The sequence below is a fragment of the Acinonyx jubatus genome, chromosome B4 (assembly GCF_027475565.1).
Source record: "Acinonyx jubatus isolate Ajub_Pintada_27869175 chromosome B4, VMU_Ajub_asm_v1.0, whole genome shotgun sequence".
Lineage (NCBI taxonomy): Eukaryota > Metazoa > Chordata > Mammalia > Carnivora > Felidae > Acinonyx > Acinonyx jubatus.
In genome coordinates, this window is record NC_069387.1 from 4,649,072 (window position 1) to 4,667,405 (window position 18,334).

Sequence of the window (18,334 nt, forward strand, 5' to 3'; positions counted from 1 at the left end):
AATACCCCCTTTCTTCTGCTCTTCTCCCCCAAAACCCAGGTCCAGACTTTCAGACATGCCTTTGCCTGTCTTCCCATTCATCAGAGAATAGAACGTGACTCCCCCACCGCATCTGAGGAGGCCTCTGTGTGCCCTTCCTCATGTCCTTCTCTCCCCTTATCCATCAGGCTGCAGCCACACTGGCCACCTTTCTGTCCCTTGGCCATGCCACGCCCTCTCCCCACCCACCGCGTGGGCTTTGAGCCTGCTCAGGCTGCCTGCCGGAAAGGCACCTCCTTCCCTTCAGGTCACCCTCCAGTGCCACCTCTGAGTGAAGCCTTCCCTGACCACCACTGTGGAGGTGACCTGTCCGTGCTCTCCCCACCAGCACCCCTGTGTCTTCCTTCATGGCACCTGTCACAATATCCACGAATCTCATCGTTTGGTTTACTCGCCAGTTAGCTTTCTCCGGGAGGGAATACAAGCTTCTGGAGGCCTGGGAGTTGCCTGTCTTGTCCCTGGCTCTATTCCCAGCTTCTGGAACAGTATTTGCACACAGTAGGCCCTCGATACATATTGAGGAGTGAACACGTTGGAGGAAAACCTTCTCCATTCATGTTTCTTCTGAAGGTGAGAAGACAGTCTGCTTCCACCTGAAGGAGAAAGCCTTTGTTCGTTCTCTGAAAACCCTCTTGGGAAAGCGAGGGCTTTCAGGCTTTGGGAACCCGGACAAGGAAACAAGTTCCCTTCAGGCCAAGGCAACCTCTGCCTTTCATCCTGCCCGAACTTTCCCAGAAGGGAAACTGCTTGTTTCACTGAGTGCAGGGTCTGGCGATGGGGCAGGAGGAGGGGACAGGGAGTCCCCGCGGGGGGTTCCCAACAGCTGCCAGTGGGGCGGGCGGGAGCAGCTCACACACGCGCACACACACACACACACACACATGCGTGCGCACACACGGGCGCTGGCCGCAGCCCAACCCTCCACCGGCCTGTTCCTGGTGCCGGACTCCTGTTCCAACAGCACCCGGCCCCGGGCAACCGCGGGGCGGGGAGTCGGGGTGCCAGCGGAGCCCTGCTCCTTCTTAAGCGCCCGCCAGTCAAGCCCGGGCCAGACGGCCAGCCAGCCGGCACCCCTAGTGCGGCCACCTGTCCCCCGGAGCCCGGCCGCTGCCACCGCTCCCTCCATGGCCGACCAGCTGACAGAGGAACAGGTGGCCGAGTTCAGGGAGGCCTTCTGCCTGTTCGACAAGGACGGGGACGGCGCCATCACCACCCAGGAGCTGGGCACCGTCATGCGGTCCCTGGGCCAGAACCCCACGGAGGCCGAGCTCCGGGACATGGTGGGTGAGATCGACCGTGACGGCAACGGCTCCGTGGACTTCCCCGAGTTCCTGGGCATGATGGCCCGGCAGCTGAGGGGCAGGGACAGCGAGGAGCAGATCCGGGAGGCCTTCCGCGTGTTCGACAAGGACGGCAACGGCCTGGTGAGCGCGGCCGAGCTGCGGCACGTGATGACCAGGCTCGGGGAGAAGCTGAGCGACGACGAGGTGGACGAGATGATCCGGGCCGCCGACGTGGATGGGGACGGCCAGGTCAACTACGAGGAGTTCGTGCACATGCTGGTCTCCAAGTGAGGGGCCACCCGGCTTGGCCGAGGCCTCTGCCTCTGGCTCAGGCGGGAACCTCGGCCTGGCATCGCTTCCTGCACCCCTCCCGCCTGCCTGGGCTCTGCTTCTCCCCCGCCCGGGTGATTCCACCCTGCTTCCTGCACCTCACTCTGTCCCCTTCTCTCCTGCCGACCCTCCCCTGGCCTCTTCTCAGCCGGAATGACACAGGCCACCCTCAAGCCCAGCAAACTCCAGGTGCCTCTGAAACTCAGGAGTAGCAGTGACGTCACTGCCCTGACGGTGACCTGGGGAGGGCGCAGCGTGGCGTCACAGAGCCCTCTGGGCTGGGACCTGCGGGCCGCTTAGCACTGGGGCCAGGGCAGCGGGAACCCCAGCGCCCGGGGGCGGGGGGGGGGGTTTCAGAGCCTCTGTGGCCGGAAGGCTCCCTCTGCGGGCGGGAGGGGCCCGGCCCGGGAGAGAGGCTGATGGAGACATTGACACTTGAGCTCCGGCTTCCTGGGAGACACCACCTCTTTCCACCGGGCGCATGCTTGTCTGCGATTCATCCTTTGAGGCCGGGAGTAAAGCTGGGCTCAGTTGTAACATGTTCCTGTTCAGTTCACGGAGGGAAATGTGAGCGAGAGGGAGAGGGAACCCCGGGGGATAATAAAACGCTCGCGTCCCCGTCGTGGCTCCTTCTGTTCTGGCTCCACTGAAACGATCCTTGTTGCTAGTCCAGGGTTTAAATGAGGCGGGGTCTCCATTTTTGTGCGTTTTGGAGAGGCGATGAAACCTAGCAGTGGAGAACGTAATGAAAAGAGAGAAGCCTAAAGAAGGCAAACCTTGAATGTTTATTTCAAGTAAAATGGAGAAGTCAGTAGCAAAGAGCAGTTAAGAGGCAGCGCAGAGCCCTGGAGACCCGGGCGGGTTACAGGTGGGAAGGCAGCCTGATGGTGGGTTTCTGTCACCTGCGGTCTCCGGGATGCACCGTGCTCTGACGGTACAGAACCGGGGAGGGGGGGGGGGGGATGCGAACCACCTGTCCAGCCCCTGAGATGGTTATTCCCGCATTTGCTGGCATCCCCCAGAGGCCACACCGGATCACCCGGGTGTCAGAGGGACCTTGCCCAGGTTGAGGCGGTGTTTGGTGCCGTAGATGCTGCCCTGAGGCCCTCATCAGCTCACACAATGGCTGTCAGCCCTGGGAGGGTCACAAAGCCCCTGGCCCATCTTGCCTTAAGTCCTTTCCCCCAACACCCCGTCCCCACCACGCATGTTTCCTCGTGTGTACAATGAAGAACATGGGCACCAGGGCCGGACAGACCGGACTCTCCAGGCTTGTGCCTGCAGCTGGCTGCTGACGGCCCGGAGCGCTCTGCTTCTCCGTGAGGCTAGCAGGTGTTCCCGCAGCCCCTCCTGGGCGCTGGGCACCGTCGTGAGCACTCTGCGGGCACAGGAGCCCACCACCAGCCTGTGCACGAGCTGCGTCAGCAGCCTCCCCGTCTTGCAGACGAGGAAGCTGAGACATGAGGAGCTTGAGAAATCTGCCAGATGCCCCACAGCTGGGAGGTGACGGGGCCGGGATCGCACGCGGGGCTGTGCCCTCGGCCACACTGCGCGGCCTCTCCATTGCCCCTTCGCCTCCGCCGTGACTGAGGACTCTGATAGTGCCTCTCTCGAGCACCTGTGAGCGTTAGAAATCATCTCCTTAACATGCCCGGCATGCAGTAGGTGCTTAATAAATGACAGCTGCTGTTGCCATCGCCTTTAGGAGACCCCTGCAGCTCTAACTCTCCATGCGGCCTGGCGACTTGGCCTTGGCCTCCACCGAGGAACTTCCGCCCCTGAGTCCAAGGGAAAAGACGAGGTGGGAAGGGGCTGGGGCCGAGAGGACACTGAGGCAGGGTCTGGGGCAGGAATGCCCCAACGCAGTGCAGCTGGGGAGGCCCTCCCGGCGTGGGAGAGGAGGGCGGGCCTGATTGCAGGCCCTTTTGGCTGGTCCGGGGGCTGAGCCTGATGGAGCTGAGCCTCCCCGCAGCCCCCGACTGCCGGGATTGGCAGAACGCCTACAGGTCGTGCACTGGCAACACCTCCACGTGCCGGACGGAGCGTCCAGATGTCAGGGCCACTGCTCCCTCGGGGCGCCCAGCCAGCCGTCACCGCAGCGGTTCAGACGTGCATGATGGTCCCACCTGCCAGAGGGAACACTGACGTCACCCTCCAGGGACAAAAGGATTCCACCTCCTAAATGCTTCAGGAAGGGAAGGGGAAGGTGAGGGACCGGCTAGCTTCAGAGGTCGTCCTCCACCGCGCTCAGCGTCAACCAGGTCCTGCCGTGGCGCGTGGGCCCGGCTGGAGAGTGGGCATTTAACCCCTGCTTTCCCGCTGTCGGCCCAGCTCAGCCCTTGCGAGTATGGGGGACCTGTGTGCCTGCTGACACACAGCTAGAAGGGGACGAGGCATCTCTGTGCGCCTTCCACCCAGCCTCCCGTGATTCAGCCGAAGCAGGTCTTAGAATCACAGGCGTCTTGTGGGAACCGTCCTGCGGGCATTTTAACGGGCTTTGGGGGCTCCCGTGGGGAGTCCGTGGGCCAGCGCAGGAGCGAGCGGTTGTGCAAAGACCTCCTGATGAGCCCCTGACCCTCCTTCAGGTGTTCCTGGAGCCGGGCTGCGGGTGAGGGCCCAGGCAGGCTGGAAAGAAGGTGACAAGCTCCCCACCACCCCCAGAGACCCCCAGAGACCCCAGACCACCGCCTGCCGTTTCCATCACTTCCATCATGACGCCAAGCAGCAGGTAGGACACACACCCTCCAGGATCCCTCAGACGCAGATCACTGATATCAATGGGGTTCTCTTCTGTTCATAGGTGGGAAAAGGAGGCGGCAAGGTCAAGGTGGGCCAGAGCTGAGAACGTTCCCTCCTCTCCCCTCCCCTTGGTTTTACTCTCCTGAATACACTTTTTGAAACACGTTCACCATTGTCCCTTCTCATTCAAGCAAGGTCATCAGCCAGTTGGGCCACATGGCTCAGCCCCTCTCCCAGCCTGAGGGATTAGGGACAGGGACACCACCCCGAGGGGACGCGGTTGGGCAGGGGCTCCCTGATTCTGTGGGGTCCCCTGCCTTGGCTGCTGGTCCAAAACCCACCGTGGGTGTGTGAGCCTCTGGCCGTGCCTGGAAGGCACACGGGGCCCTCCTGGCAGCCACCTCCATGCGGGACATGGCTCTGACTCAGTGCATCCTGTGTCACTTGTCAGACTCGGGCCCCTCAGTACACCTGTGTCTGTCTTCAGCCCCCTCCACACGTCCCCTCTCTCATCCTTCCTGTTCGTCCTTCCCACGTGGCCAGGCCAGGACCTGTCTCGTGTCCCCTGACACCAAGGTGGATATCTGTAAACTGTGGTCCCCATAATATGTAGGTCCCCGGCCTTGCAGGAGATCAGGCAGGGGGCAACGTGGGCTCTGGAGCACCAGAGAGGAGCCCCTGCAAGGTCCTGGACTAGAGAGAGTCCCGGAGGGTGTAAGGACCCTGTAGACCAGCTTCCTTTGCAGAGTCTCTTAGGAACAGCCATCCCTCCCCCACATTCCCTGTTTTTTTTCAATCACTGAAGAATTGGACCTAACCTCCCTTCATCCCCCCAAAAGGTGCTATCTGACCGCAGTTTCAGAAGAACATTCCATCCAGCCCTGGGGAAGGAATTTATAAATATTACCATAGGCTTCTCATACCAAGCCTCTCATAAATCAGCGCTCGGGGCTCCTGGACCTCCCAGACTATATAAAACCACTCCTGTGTTTCCAATTTTAAGTCAAACACAGCCCAGCCCTGCTGGCCTCTGTTGATCCTCACGGATTCCTGGGGCTGATCAAAGGTTCCCCCAGCCAGCCAGCTAAAAAAGGACTCTCTGGTGCCCGTTGGAGAATTTAAAATGAAAACGCATGTATGAGGTAGGGACTGCCCGCGGTGAATGGAAGCAGTGGGGGAGACGGGGTGTGTTTCTCCCCCAAAAGGCAAAGCACAAACAAAGAGAAGATTTCTGAGGAAGATCTGGGCCCCGCCCACCTGCAGACCTCCCACCATCTGCTTTTCTGGTGGTTGTTTCCCTAACAGCCAGGAGCCTGGACCCACCCAGAGGGGGCAAGGGAGTCGGACCCGGAACCGGAAAGGACCCTCCCTGGCCCTCCTGCCAAGTGCTGGGCGCCGGGAGGAAGGGACAGTCGGGATGCGCCATGGGAGTCAGGCTCGGATAGATCTGGGGAGGGCAACACGGTGTCCACACCCCCAGGGGAAAGTACCTACAGGGACGGTCAGCAACGAGGTTCTTGCGCAGTCCCCAAACACCTTCTCTCGGGTCTTCCGTTGCTTTCTAGTGTGTTCCGAATTAGCAGGGAGGGGACAGGAGCCAGGCACTTGGCCCAGAAGCAGGGGAAACACCTGAGCAAAATGTTGGGCGGGTGCAGGCTGGCCACCTCGTGCTGCCCTGAAGGGCTGGAGTAACCGAGCATCTGTGCCCCCCCACCCCGGCCCAAAAAACAGCCCGTGCAAGCCTGCCAGCCACAGGCGGGGCTCGCCCCTCTCAGTCCCCGCTGAGCTGGTCTCGTCTACAGGTCACTACATGCCCCCCAGACTCCAGTTTGGACGGCTTCCCTGTGATAGAGGCACGGCTCACTCTGAGGGAGATGCTTACCCCCCTCTCCCCGCCCCGGGACCAGGACCCCGTGAAATGCTGCATGAGCGGCCCTGACTCATTTCCGCCTCAAAACGGGCGGTGTGGCAGCTACGCTTATGAGCCCATTTCAGAGAAGGGAAGACTGAGACCTCGAGCGTTCAAACAACGTCCCCAAAGTCACACATCTAGTACATTCGAGTTCGAAGCTGGGTCTGACTGGCTCCAAGCTCCCCCTTCAGCACCGCCACCAAGAAGCTTCTCTGAGCAAGCAGCCTGAGACCGGGGGTAAGCTGGTCTTACGGAAGCTATGGGAGCTGCTGCAGCGGGGCGGCAAAAGGCGTGGAGCAGGAAAGGCCTCGGAGAGACCACCGCCACTGGGCAGCATTTGGGCAGCCAGCACCTGGAGGAGAGAAAGACCTGGAACAGCGCTGAGGAACCCAGGAGCCAGGAGCCACGAGAGCCGCTGGGTCACAGTTCAGGTGGCCTCAGAGGGGGTGCCGTCAAAAGGTCCTGGGGGCGCCAGGATGGCTTCGTCGGTTGAGCGTCCGATTCCTGGCTTCCGCTCAGGTCACGATCTCACGGTTTCGCGCGTTCGAGCCCCGCAGCGGGCTCTGTGCTGACAGTGCGGGGCCTGCTTGTGATTCTCTCTCTCCCTCTCTCTCTCTCAAAGAAACGTTTAAGAAAAGAAAAGAAAAAAAGGTGCCACAACCCAGGGCACCTCTTCGCCCTCCCGCCCCGCTGCTGGCGGTGAACGTGGGCACGGGCACTGCTCCTCCTGGGAAGCAGAGGCAGCCACGTCACCAGGACAGAATATGCTCCGGCCGCACCTTTGTGATAGCAGATGTGCATCAGTACGGAGCTCTGTGCAGGTGTCTCTCTGGCCACAGCTGGGCCCAGGCCTCTGTCGTCGTACAGAACAGCTGGGCAACGTCTGGGCCCAGGGAGAGCCCTGCCTCCCACCCAAAGTCACATCGCAGGGTCCAGTTGATGGGCAATCAGAAAAGACACATGTCCTCTATTACAGGTTGAATGATGTCCTCCCCCCCCCGCCCCCCCCCCCACAAGTTCAGACCTCAGAATGAGACCTTAGTTGGAGACAGGGTCTTTATGGAGACAATCGAGTTAAAACAAGGACGTTAAGGTGGGTCCCCAATCCAATACTGTTGACGTCCTTACAAGAAGGGGACATCTGGAGACAGAGGGACGACCATGTGAGCACGCGGGGAGAAGACGGTGTCTGCGCGCCCGGGAGAGCAGCCCCAGGAGGAGCCAGGGCCGCCCACACCCGGATCTCAGGCTTGCGGCCTCCAGATGTGAGGTGTTTATGGCCCCCGGGGCCAAGGTGGCTTGTGACAGCAATGCCAGCAAATATGTCCCCAGAGGGAGGCTGGACGTATTCGCAGACCCCTTTCTTCCTCTGAGCCCCAGCACGGCTGCTGGGGGCCCGTGCGGAACTGACTTCCTCCTGGGCCCTGTGGGCAGCTCAGCCAGTCGGACGCCCCTGGCTCTGGAGAAGGTGCGGACAGGAAGGAGGGGGGAGGAACATTCCACACGGTGCAGGGCAAGGCTTTCCATGCATTCTGCCGCTGCGTCACAGACTCGGGAGCGGCTGTTGGTGTCGGAAGCCTGGCTCAGCACGTTGGGGGGTAGTCAGCGAGGCCCGGGGTGCGGCCTCTCCGTCCCTGTGCGCGGACACACACAGGCCCGAGGTGGGGATAGACACGTCCCCTTGTAGAGCCTTAGATCCACTCATCGTCTCAGGTTATCTGGCCTAATCTCCCACCCGGGACCAAAGGCCTCAAAGGGACAGCATCCCGGAAAGGTGGCAACTTCGTACGTCCTCGGAATGCGTCCATCTAGGAGAGCTCGAGGCCAATTGTCCAGCGGTCGGGTAACTTTGATCCTTCGAAAGCGTTTCTTTGTGGGGTCTGAAATGTGCCTCTGTACAACTTCACTCACTGGCCCTTTCTTTCCTTCTGCCTTCGTTCTAGGCAGATTCCAGAGCAGGGGACAGTACGCGTTCCCACATCTCCGGGTGTCCATACTTCAGAGCGCTGCGGATACAATCGCGTCCCCGCCTGCAGCCTCCCCTCATCTCCAGGGTAAGCAGTACTAACTCCTTCAACAGCTCCTTTGGATGACACGTGTTCAGACCCCCTCACCTCTTGACCCATGTCAGCTTTTCTCAAGCCCTCGTGGTGACGCATCGCCGGACCCCAGCAGCGTTTGACCGGCACCCGTGGCGATGGGGCCACACGTCCCCATCCTGAACACGGCACTTCTAAGAATAAAGCTCCGGGTCAAACCACACTCGTGTTCCAACGCTGTGTCACTCCTTCAACCGATGTCATCGAACGCGTGTGCACGCGTGTGCTAGGCTTCAGGGGACACAGGTGCAGACCAGACAGCACACGATTGCACGGGGGACGGGTAGGGAAGGGGTCTGAGAGCATAGAGGAGAGGGGGCCTGTAGTGCTGGGCGCGGAGGGGCAGGGACCTGCGGGGAAGAAGGAAGCCACCCAGCCCCGCCGCGGCCGGTCCTGAAGGCGGCCAGGCAGATGCGGTAGGTGGAGAGGAGGTGGGCAGGCCTGGGTTTGCTGTTCCCCAGCTGAAGGAACAGCGTGGGAGAAGGCACCACGTGCTTCTGCCTCCTCGTTGTGCAACGACCTTCTAGGCATCCTCACAAACTCAGCTCCGGTGTCTCATCCACTGGGAAGGCTGACTTTCCCATCCCCCACCCTCCTGGTTAGATCAGCACCTTCTCTCTGTCGTCCAGAGCCCTCGCAGCAGACCTGTGGCCTCTGCGTGTATCTGGTGACATCAGCCTGACCCGTTGGTCTCCCGTGTCCCCGCCGAGCGGCCACCCCTCCGGCTGAATGCCTGGCACAGAGCCCGGCCGGAGTCGGTGTCCACAGAAAGCGAGCCGTGTGGATGCGTGGTGGCCGAGCACAGCCCAGCGAGAGGCGTCAGCACCATCGTAGGAAGGTGGGCGGTGGAATGAGGTGATGAAAAGCTCCCTCTGTCGTTCCGGGGGGCGGGAGGTGTCTGGGCTGGATGCTGCTCAGGTCAGGGCTCTCCTGTCACTACCCTGAAATCCTGAGTGGCTTCTGAATTATTAAGAATGAGGGGCCCATGGGGCGCCCGGGTGGCTCAGTCGGTTGAGCGTCCGACTTCGGCTCGGGTCACGATCTCGCAGTTCGTGAGTTCGAGCCCCGCGTCGGGCTCTGTGCTGACAGCTCGGAGCCTGGAGCCTACTTCTGAGTCTGTGTCTCCCTCTCTCTCTGCCCCTCCCCCACTCATGCTCTGCCTCTCTCCGTCTCTCAAAAATGAATAAATGATAAGAAAACATTTAAAAAAAAAAGAATGAGGGGCCCACATTTTCCTTTTTGGCTGGACCCCATAAATCACATAGCTGGTCCTGCGCATCGTGACATCCTTAGCTGGTGGTGCAGGGGCCTGCCACGCGGGGGACAGTTCAGCAGGTGCGTGGACTGTCAGGTGCCCACAGACGGCACGGAAAAGTGGTCAGAGGGAAGAAGAGAACCAGGCCCTAGCAGTACGGAGGACTCAGGAGGGGAGGGCTTCGGAGAGAACCCTGTGTGCCCCGCGTTCTGTGGCCTAGGCCGTGGTGAGGGTGCCTGAGTGTTTGCCCCTGGGGCTCAGGGTCCCACCGGTTGAGGCCTAGATCCGCTGAAGGCCTGCTGTCCTCAGCCTGTCTCTGTTGCCCCTCAGCCCCTTCTATTCTCTGACCCTGAAGAGCAAAGCGGGATGTCTACACAGAGGCTGGTGTTTGTTTCCACACAGCCTGCTGGCACATTTGCCTTGTCCTTCCGGCAGCTTCTTTCTCCAGAAAGCACTGCTGGGATTGCCAGATTAGCATCGGAATGGGGAGAGGGCCACTCCTACAATAGCAATCCCCTGTGGACGGAAGAGAGCCGGACATCAAATGATGCCTTACCTTCCAACCCCGAGGCACACTCCGCCAGGCCAGCCGGCTCGGGCCCCTCCACAGCAGGCTTAGAGCTCTGGAACTTTCCCGGGGCCTTCTCAGCCAAGACAGCAGATCTCCGTGGGGAAGAGGTCCTAATAACTAAGAAAGTGTGATCGGCCTGGCCTGCGATGGTAAATTCTCCCCCACCGACCCCGTCTCCGATGGCCATCACCACCACCACCGATGGAGGAAAAGAAAATACTCCACAGTGAGTGGGTTAAGTCCTTTCGGTTCAGACAGGGAGGTTAGGCAGAAGCCGGGAAAGTGTTGGTTCTCTTTTCTTGTTGAGAACTGAACCACAAGAAACGGTCTGAGACGGCCACCGGGAAGATTCTGATTAGTTGTGGCACAGGTTTCGAGATGTCTGCAGAGACGAAACTGGAGTGAACGCGGCCTGTGTGAGAGCACTGATCTTTGTGTATATGGTGGTGGGGGCGGGGGTCGTTGCATCCCCGATGCCCCATCCAGTGCTGGGCCCTGGGGGTGTACGTAAGCAAGTGTCTGAGGTGACGCACGAAAGGTTCTTTAGAATATCCCAAGAGAGACGGGCCCCATTTCCAAGAACCAGGCTATCCAAATAAAACTCCCATCCAAAGTCCACTACCTCGTTTTAAAAGGAAGCTCTCAGTTCTTCAGTCCCGGGTCTTTGTGGCCTTATGTGAAGCCCAGACCCCGCACAGTCACAGCCTAAAAAATACAGCGGTATTTTTACAGGAGACGCTCCCAGAATGGGGCAAGACTCCACTTGTAACACAAAACCCGTGAGGAAACTTTACTTCTGTTGCCAAATAGAGGTTCCCACTCAAAGGGAACCAGAACAGCCAAAGAGGTTTTGCAAGAAGCAAGCCCTCTGTTGAAACCGCTGCGGGGACGTCAGGAAACTCCGAGGAATGGCTGAAAACAGATTTGTTCCACTGAGAACACAGGGACTTGAGCAAGGCAAGTGAGACCGGGTGTGGGAACCTGGGCTTGTCAACATTCTCATTTCTAGCCTTCGTCACCGTGCGGGGCAGGGGACGACAAGAGGACAGACCCCCCCCACGTGGGACTATGTCCTTGTGTGGCCTCCTTCCCTACCGTGAAGACAAAGCTATACGGATGGCATCTGGAGAATGAACAACCAGGTATTTATTTCAATGCAGCTTGTTCGTTCGTTCGTTCATTCGTTCATTTGTTCATTCATCCATTTGTTCATTCATTCGTTCATTCATTCATTCATTCGTTCGTTCGTTCGTTCGTTCATTTGTTCGTTCATTTATTCATTCATTCATTCGTTTGTTCATTTGTTCATTCATTCATTCATTTGTTCATTTGTTTGTTCATTCGTTCGTTCATTTGTTCATTCATTCATTCGTTCGTTCATTCACTCGTTCATTTGTTCGTTCACTGATTCATTCATTCACTCGTGTAAGAGTCTTACAATTAATTACGTGTTGAATGTCTGCCAGGAGCCAGGCGCGAAGCTGTTTGCTAGACACGGAGACACTCCCGTCCTCAGGTAACTAATGCTGAGTGAACCACACACACACCGGGGAGCTGCAGACATCTGGGAACTCAGTGGCTCCAGCACTGAAGCGTCCCCAGGGGAATTGGAAGAGACGCATGGTGTCCTCAGGACGGTACAGGCTGTGTGACTGCATATTCCCAGTAGGTGAGAGCCTCGGGTTTGATTAGACCTCGACAGAAAGTAAATCCTACACTTCCTGTTTTACATCTGGTGATCACAAGAATTTCCCGCGCCCAGCTTCTGGCTCTGTCAATCCCAAACCTCATTTCTCTTCTGCTTCAGAGGGCCCCCTTCTCTTCAGAGGGCCCCATCCCTCTGGGGCCCTGCGTTCATGTTATAGTGGCATCATGGGCTGTGTACCTCCATGTGATCATGCCAGTGGTGGTGGGAGTACTCCTGAAAACTCCTGTCCTAGCAGGACATCTGTGTGCACAGTGGCTGGTCACACAGGGAAGGGACGGTGGACGTGGCCGCACTTAAATAGCTGACCTTTGCAAATTGTACAACATATGACCCTGGGAACAACTGTAGGGCCCCTCTCAGGCTAGGAAGGGGTCCCAGGAGAGAGGGCCCCTGAAGCAGAAGCTGGAGCTTGCTTTCATCAAGGTAGACACGTAGCCGGGTGAAGGACTGGGCCTTCAATATCCTTGACTCCTCTCGACTTCTCCTGCCGAGTGCAAAGACAAGTCGTGATGATGGCCTGGAGGTTGCCTCAGGTCTGCGTCGAGAGGCACAGACACACATTTAAATCAGGCTCTTGATAAATGCCAATAAAAGGTGTTGTGACACTAGACCCTTGCTTCTTCTGTTAGGTCTGACCTCTTCTCTGCCTCTCCACGGTCCTCCCCCATTTTCCCGACGTGCGGACTTCTCTCTGCCAGACCACTCTTTCCAAGGCTTGCTGCCTTCAGTTCTCTTGGTAAATCTAATCCTGGCTTTCTTTCCATTCTCAACATATGTAGACCTATATTGTTCTGTCTCCTCCCCTCTGCCCTCCTCCTGCCTTCCCCTCTGCCTTCCCCTCTCCCCCTTCCCATCCTCCTTTTCTCCTCTCCCCCTGTCTCCTCCCCTCCCATCCTCTCCCCTCCCATGCCTCCCTTCCTCTCCAATCCCTCCTTCCCGCTCTACCCCCAGCCCCCTCCCCTTCTCATCCCCTTCCCTCCCCCCCCTTCTCTTCTCTCTTCCTCTCTCTCCTCTCTCTTGCTTTCTTGGTCATCTCTCTATTCCAACATCTCTGCCCCGCTGTCTCTTTTCCCCTCCTGGCTTTTACTCTAACCTTTCTCTCCATTACTTCTGCCTCTGTGTGTTCAGATCTTTCGCTCTTGGCTCTTTCCCCCAACTTTCCCTGCTGCCTGCCACTTCTTTCCAAATACAACCCAACCTCCACTCTGTCCTAAAATATTTTTTTCCCCCTATTTATCCACTACTTGTTTAAGAACTTGATCTGGAGACAGAGCCTTACTGCAGATTGGTTTTCCTTCCTGAGGCATGAGAGCCTTTGAGCAGCCCTTCCCTTCTGGCTACAGCACAGGGAGCAAGGCCAGAAACAGTCGGAGCTTGTCCAGGGCCCTTTGCTGTTGTTTTTTCAGGCATGCCATAGAGGGGAAGGTCTCTCGGTACATCCTGTATCTCAGACGCAGTGGGGAAGCCAAGAAGAGAAGCCCATGGCAGTTGTTTGGGAATCCTTCTCAGCACTTTCTTTTTATTCTGTTGTCTGACTTTCTACAGAAACCTACACCTGTATGTGTATCACTCAGTCAAGTTCTGCTGGAATGCCTTCTGTGAGCTGTGAAGAGCAAAACCAGTCCTTGTCCTCAACAAGCTTATTCTTTAGTGTCTGTGGGCACAAACCTATTACCTGTAAACAGTCAGAGGACATGTAAGTAACAAAATGTATGCTGCTGACCATAAATGCACTAACTCAGAGAGAGAGAGAGAGCGCCTAGAATCAAAGAAGATTTTAGGAGGGGTGGGGCTGGTGTTGCCCCCACTGGGGGAGTGGGCTTGGAGTCTGCAGAGGGAGATGTCTGCAGAGGAGGATGTCTTATAGGAGGAACAACAGCACGAGCAAAGCCACACCTCGGGCACTAGCCAGCATCCAAGGAGAGCAGGAGACAGCCTGAAAGAACAGTGATGGTAGATGCAGGGGTGGGTAATGTGGGGCTTCCACAGGGTGGAGACAAGGCATTGGGGACTCCTAGTCTGCCTGAGTGGCTAGAACAAAATACCAAGACTATAAGACATAATATCAACATATAAAAATCAACTTTATTTCTATGTATACTAGCAGTGACCACCTGGACACTGAAATTAAAAATAAAATACCATTTACAATTGCTAAGAAAAATAATAACAATACCTAGGTGTAAAACTAACAAAATACACATAGGACTTTTATGATAAAAACTGCTGAAAAAAAATCAGAGAAGATCTAAACACATGTAAAGACATACCATGTTCATGGATTGGAAGACTCAACCTCTTAAAGATGTCAATTCTCCCCAAACTGACAGACAGGTTTAAAGCAGTTCCTATCAAAATCCCAGTAAGACTTCTGTAGATATGACAAGATTATTCCAAAATTGGTATCGAAAGGCAAAGAAACTACAAGAGCTAAACAATTTTGAACAAGAATCATACAGTGCAGAAACACAACAAACGAACAAAGAAAAAAGTAGGCAAACCAAGAAACAGACTCTTAACTACAGAGCACAAACTGATGGTTACCAGAGGGGAGGTGGGTAGGAGGATGGGTGGAATTAGTGAAGGGGATGAAGAGAACACTTGTGATGATCACTGAGGAATGAATAGAATTGTTGAATCCCTACATTGTACGCCTGAAGCTAATGTAACACTGTATGATTCCTGTACTGGAATTAAATCTTTTTAAATAAAAAATTAAGAATCATCAAGTGGAAGACAACAGTACACCCAATGTCAATACTTGCTGTAGAGCTATAGGAATCAAGACAGCAGAGCATTATTGGCTGAGGGACAAACACATAGATCAATGGAACTGAACAGAGAACCCAGAAATGAACCCACATGAAGATACCTGAGTCATATTTCGATTCACTGGAAGGCAGAGAGCTTTTTTAAAGAAATGGTGCTGGTGCAATTAGGTCAGAAAAAAAATTACTTCAACCTAACCTAAGTCACACCTTATACAAAAATTAGCTCAAAATGGAGCACAGACATAAAAAAAAAAAATCTTTGGGACCTAGGACTAGGCAAAGTGTTTCTGGATTTGATACCAAAAATATGATCAAAAAAAAAGGAAAGAGTGATACACCAGACTTCATCAGAATTAAAACCTTATACTCCACAAAACACCCTGTTTAGAGAATGAAAGTACAACCTATAGACTAGGAGAAAACATTTGCAAACCACCTATTTGACAACGGACTACTCACTGTCTAGAATATATAAGGAATTCTCAAAATGCAACAGTAAAAAAAAAAAAAAGAAGAAGAAGAAGAAAGTTCCAATGAGAAAATGACAAGCCAAAGAACCTGAGACATTTCACTGAAGAAGATCTACAAACAGAAAATCAACTCAAGAAAAGGTTTTCAACATCATCATTCATTAGGGAAATGCAAAGTAAAACCACAATGAGGCTCACTGTCTCCAGAATTATTGAAACAAAAAACAATAGCGAAACCAAATGCTGGTGATGAGGTGGGGAACTGGATTACTCATGCATTACTGATGGGGATAGAAAATGGTACAACCACTCTGGAAAGGAGTTTGACATTTTCTTACACACACACACACACAAACTAAACGTGCAGTGATCCAGTAATTACACTCCTAGGCATTTACCCCAGAGAAAGAAAAACTTATAGTCACATTAAAAAAAAAAAAAATAGTATACAGATGCTTTACAGTTGCTTTATTTGTAATGGCCCCCGGCTGGAAACAATCCAGACATTCTTCAATGGGGGAACCTCAAATGGTGGTTCATCCACACGTGGAAAATTACTCATCACGAAAAAAAAAAAAAAAGGAACTGCTCATACACACAGTAACCTAGATGAATCTCCAAAGAATTATGCTGAGTGAAAATAATCTAATCCCGAAATGCCACGTGCCATATGATTCCGTTTAGACAACGTCCTCGAAACGACACAGCTATAGGAATGGAGGACAGATCGGTAGCTGCCAGGAGTTAAGGTAGAAATGGGGGCTAACGTGGGCGTGGCTGTCAAAGGGCGTCAGGAGGGATCCTGGCAATGATGGAGACATTCTGGACCTTGTGTGCTAATGTCAGTATCTTGGTTGTGATACTGGACTTCAGTTTTGCAAAATATTACCACGGGGAAAGTTGCTGAAGCGTGCACTGAATCCCTCTCCATTGTTTCTTAAAGTTACACATGTGCTGCAAACTTGTATATTACGAGCTGAAAGTCTGGGTAGTCAACAGGCAAATTTTACACTCAGGGTGCTGAGAAATTACTCCCCGAAAGGGAAGCCACTCTTGGGCCGGTTACTTGCAGTCACAGGCAATGCAGCCACAGACAAACGCACAAATTCTGTCATTTTACAGATGTGCCGGAGGGTGGAAAAGGTGGAGAAGCTTTGAGTGAAGGCATTGAGAAAATCCTCACCCCCCAAATGAAAATAACGAAATAGGAAATGAAATACAATTACTTCTTTGAGATTAAAGACCAGAATGCAATACAGTATCTCAGTACTGTTCAGTACAGTAAATCCAGTGAAACCAGGTTCTTTTTTCCTTTTTAAATATTGTTTTTTAAATTTTAAAATAAGCTTCATGTCCAACGTGGGGCTCGAACTTACGACCCTTAGATCAAGAGGCACATGCTGTACTGGCTGAGCCATCCAGGTGCCCCTAAAGCTGGATTTCTAAGCCTCAACATATGGTCAGTATTTAATGTTAATTTTATGGAGAACTGTGTAAATATCTCCGAAATATGTGTTTTACTAGAATCCAGCTAGGGAGAAATATTAATAAAGTAGTTACTACAAATTTTTTTATTTTTATTTTTTTAAGTTTATTTATTTATCTTGAGAAAGAGAGACAGAGCGTGAGCAGGGGAAGGGCAGAGAGAGAGGGAGACACAGAATCCGAAGCAGGCTCCAGGTTCTGAGCTGTCAGCACAGAGCCCGACACGGGGCTCGAACTCACGAACCACGAGATCATGACCTGAGCCAAAGTCGGACGCTTAACCGGTGGACGCTAAGCCACCCAGGTGCCCCAGGATTTGGATTATTTTAAGTAGTTTATTATTTTTTTTAAATGCTGAGAATAACATCCTGGTGTCCATTTTTTTTGAGACACTAATAATAATAATAATAATAATGTGCCCATTTAATGTGTATCCTTTAGGGGTGCCTAGGTGGCTCAGTCGGTTGAGCTTCCAACTCTTGATTTCGGCTCGGGTCATGATTTCAGTTTGTGAGTTCAAACCCCGCCTTGAGCCCTGTGCTGATTGCATGGAGCCTGCTTACTATTCTTTCTATTTCTCTTCTATTTCTCTTGCTATTTCTTTCTAGCCTTCCCTGCTCACATGCATGGGCTCTTTCTTTCAAAATAAATACATAAACTTTTTTTTTAAGTGTGTCGTTAAAAATAAGCAGTTGCTTAGGAAAAGCACATCTGATCAGAGACTAAAGAGAAAAAAGATTAATTAATTAAAGTGTACAGGTTAATGTTTGTTCGTGTGTTCACAGAGCCATGAAACCATCACCACGATCCGATTTTGGAACGTTTGGCAATCAGTCTCCACCCCACTCACACACCCCCGCGCGCATCCCCAGCCCTAAACAACCACTCACCGATCGGCTTTCTGTTCTTATCAATTTGCCTCCAGAGACGAATTCTGGACATTTCATATCAATGAAATCAGAAACGTGTGGTCTCTTAGGACCGCTTGCTCTCACTTAGCACAACGTTTGCAAGGGTCATCCGTGTGGCAGCGCGTGCTAGGACTTCATTTCTACTTCTTGCTGGATAACGTGCCATCGTGCGGATCTGTCACAGTTCGTTTATCCCCTCGGCACCTGATGGACATTGGGTCGTCTTCACTTCGCGGCTATTGTAAATAGTGCTGCTAAAAACATTCACGTAATTTGTGTGCACATGGATGACGCTTTCGTTTTCTTGGGCTCGCACCTACGAGTGGACTTTCTGGGTCATATGGTGGGTAATGCTATGACTAACTTTAACCTGATGCCCCTTAGTGATTATTTAAGATCCCTCCTGTTAGGAAAATAATTGGTCAGAACATAGGGGCCTCTTTGAGGATTCTGATGCATGGTGACAAATAACACGCCTCAAAATTATACCAGCTTCTGCTGCCTTAACCGTGAAAATGTGGGGTCCAGAGGCTCTTTAGGGCTCAGACCCACAGCCATCCCATCTCTGTTTGGACCTGCAGGGTCTCCCACGGCAGCCCGCTGGACAAGGCTTAGTAGAAGGAGCCAGAAGGTCTGGGTTCCTCTCCCAGGCCTGCTTCTCGCTGCTGGACGGGCCACCTGGAGGAAGTTATCTCTTCCTTGGCGAAAGGAAGAGAATCCCAGGAAGCTCCTCCCTCCCCTGGGATGAAAGGGGCCCTCAG

At 54.1% G+C, this 18,334-nt stretch overlaps 1 protein-coding gene and 1 long non-coding RNA gene across 8 annotated transcripts; both read left to right on the forward strand.

Moving 5' to 3' along the window:
• Window positions 1–948: 948 nt before the first annotated feature.
• LOC106988136 (calmodulin-like protein 3) lies at window positions 949–2,270 on the forward strand. The gene has a single exon (XM_015086548.3). It carries the CDS (start codon window positions 1,164–1,166, stop codon window positions 1,611–1,613), a length of 450 nt encoding a protein of 149 aa, XP_014942034.1. The 5' UTR covers window positions 949–1,163; the 3' UTR covers window positions 1,614–2,270.
• A 5,642-nt stretch (window positions 2,271–7,912) lies between these two features.
• On the forward strand, window positions 7,913–18,059 carry LOC106988138 (uncharacterized). 7 transcript variants are annotated; one of them, XR_008299884.1, is made up of 5 exons: window positions 7,913–8,146; window positions 8,247–8,357; window positions 9,032–9,240; window positions 11,238–11,370; window positions 11,695–13,471. It is a non-coding gene; the product is annotated as an uncharacterized LOC106988138 (long non-coding RNA). The 7 variants fall into 7 exon arrangements; XR_008299883.1 differs by having other exon boundaries at window positions 7,913–8,357; XR_008299882.1 differs by having other exon boundaries at window positions 8,247–9,240.
• Window positions 18,060–18,334: the final 275 nt, after the last annotated feature.

Excerpts from the sequence above, each read along its gene's own strand:
- LOC106988136 (XM_015086548.3), top strand. The coding sequence starts at position 1,164 with ATGGCCGACCAGCTGACAGAGGAACAGGTGGCCGAGTTCAGGGAGGCC.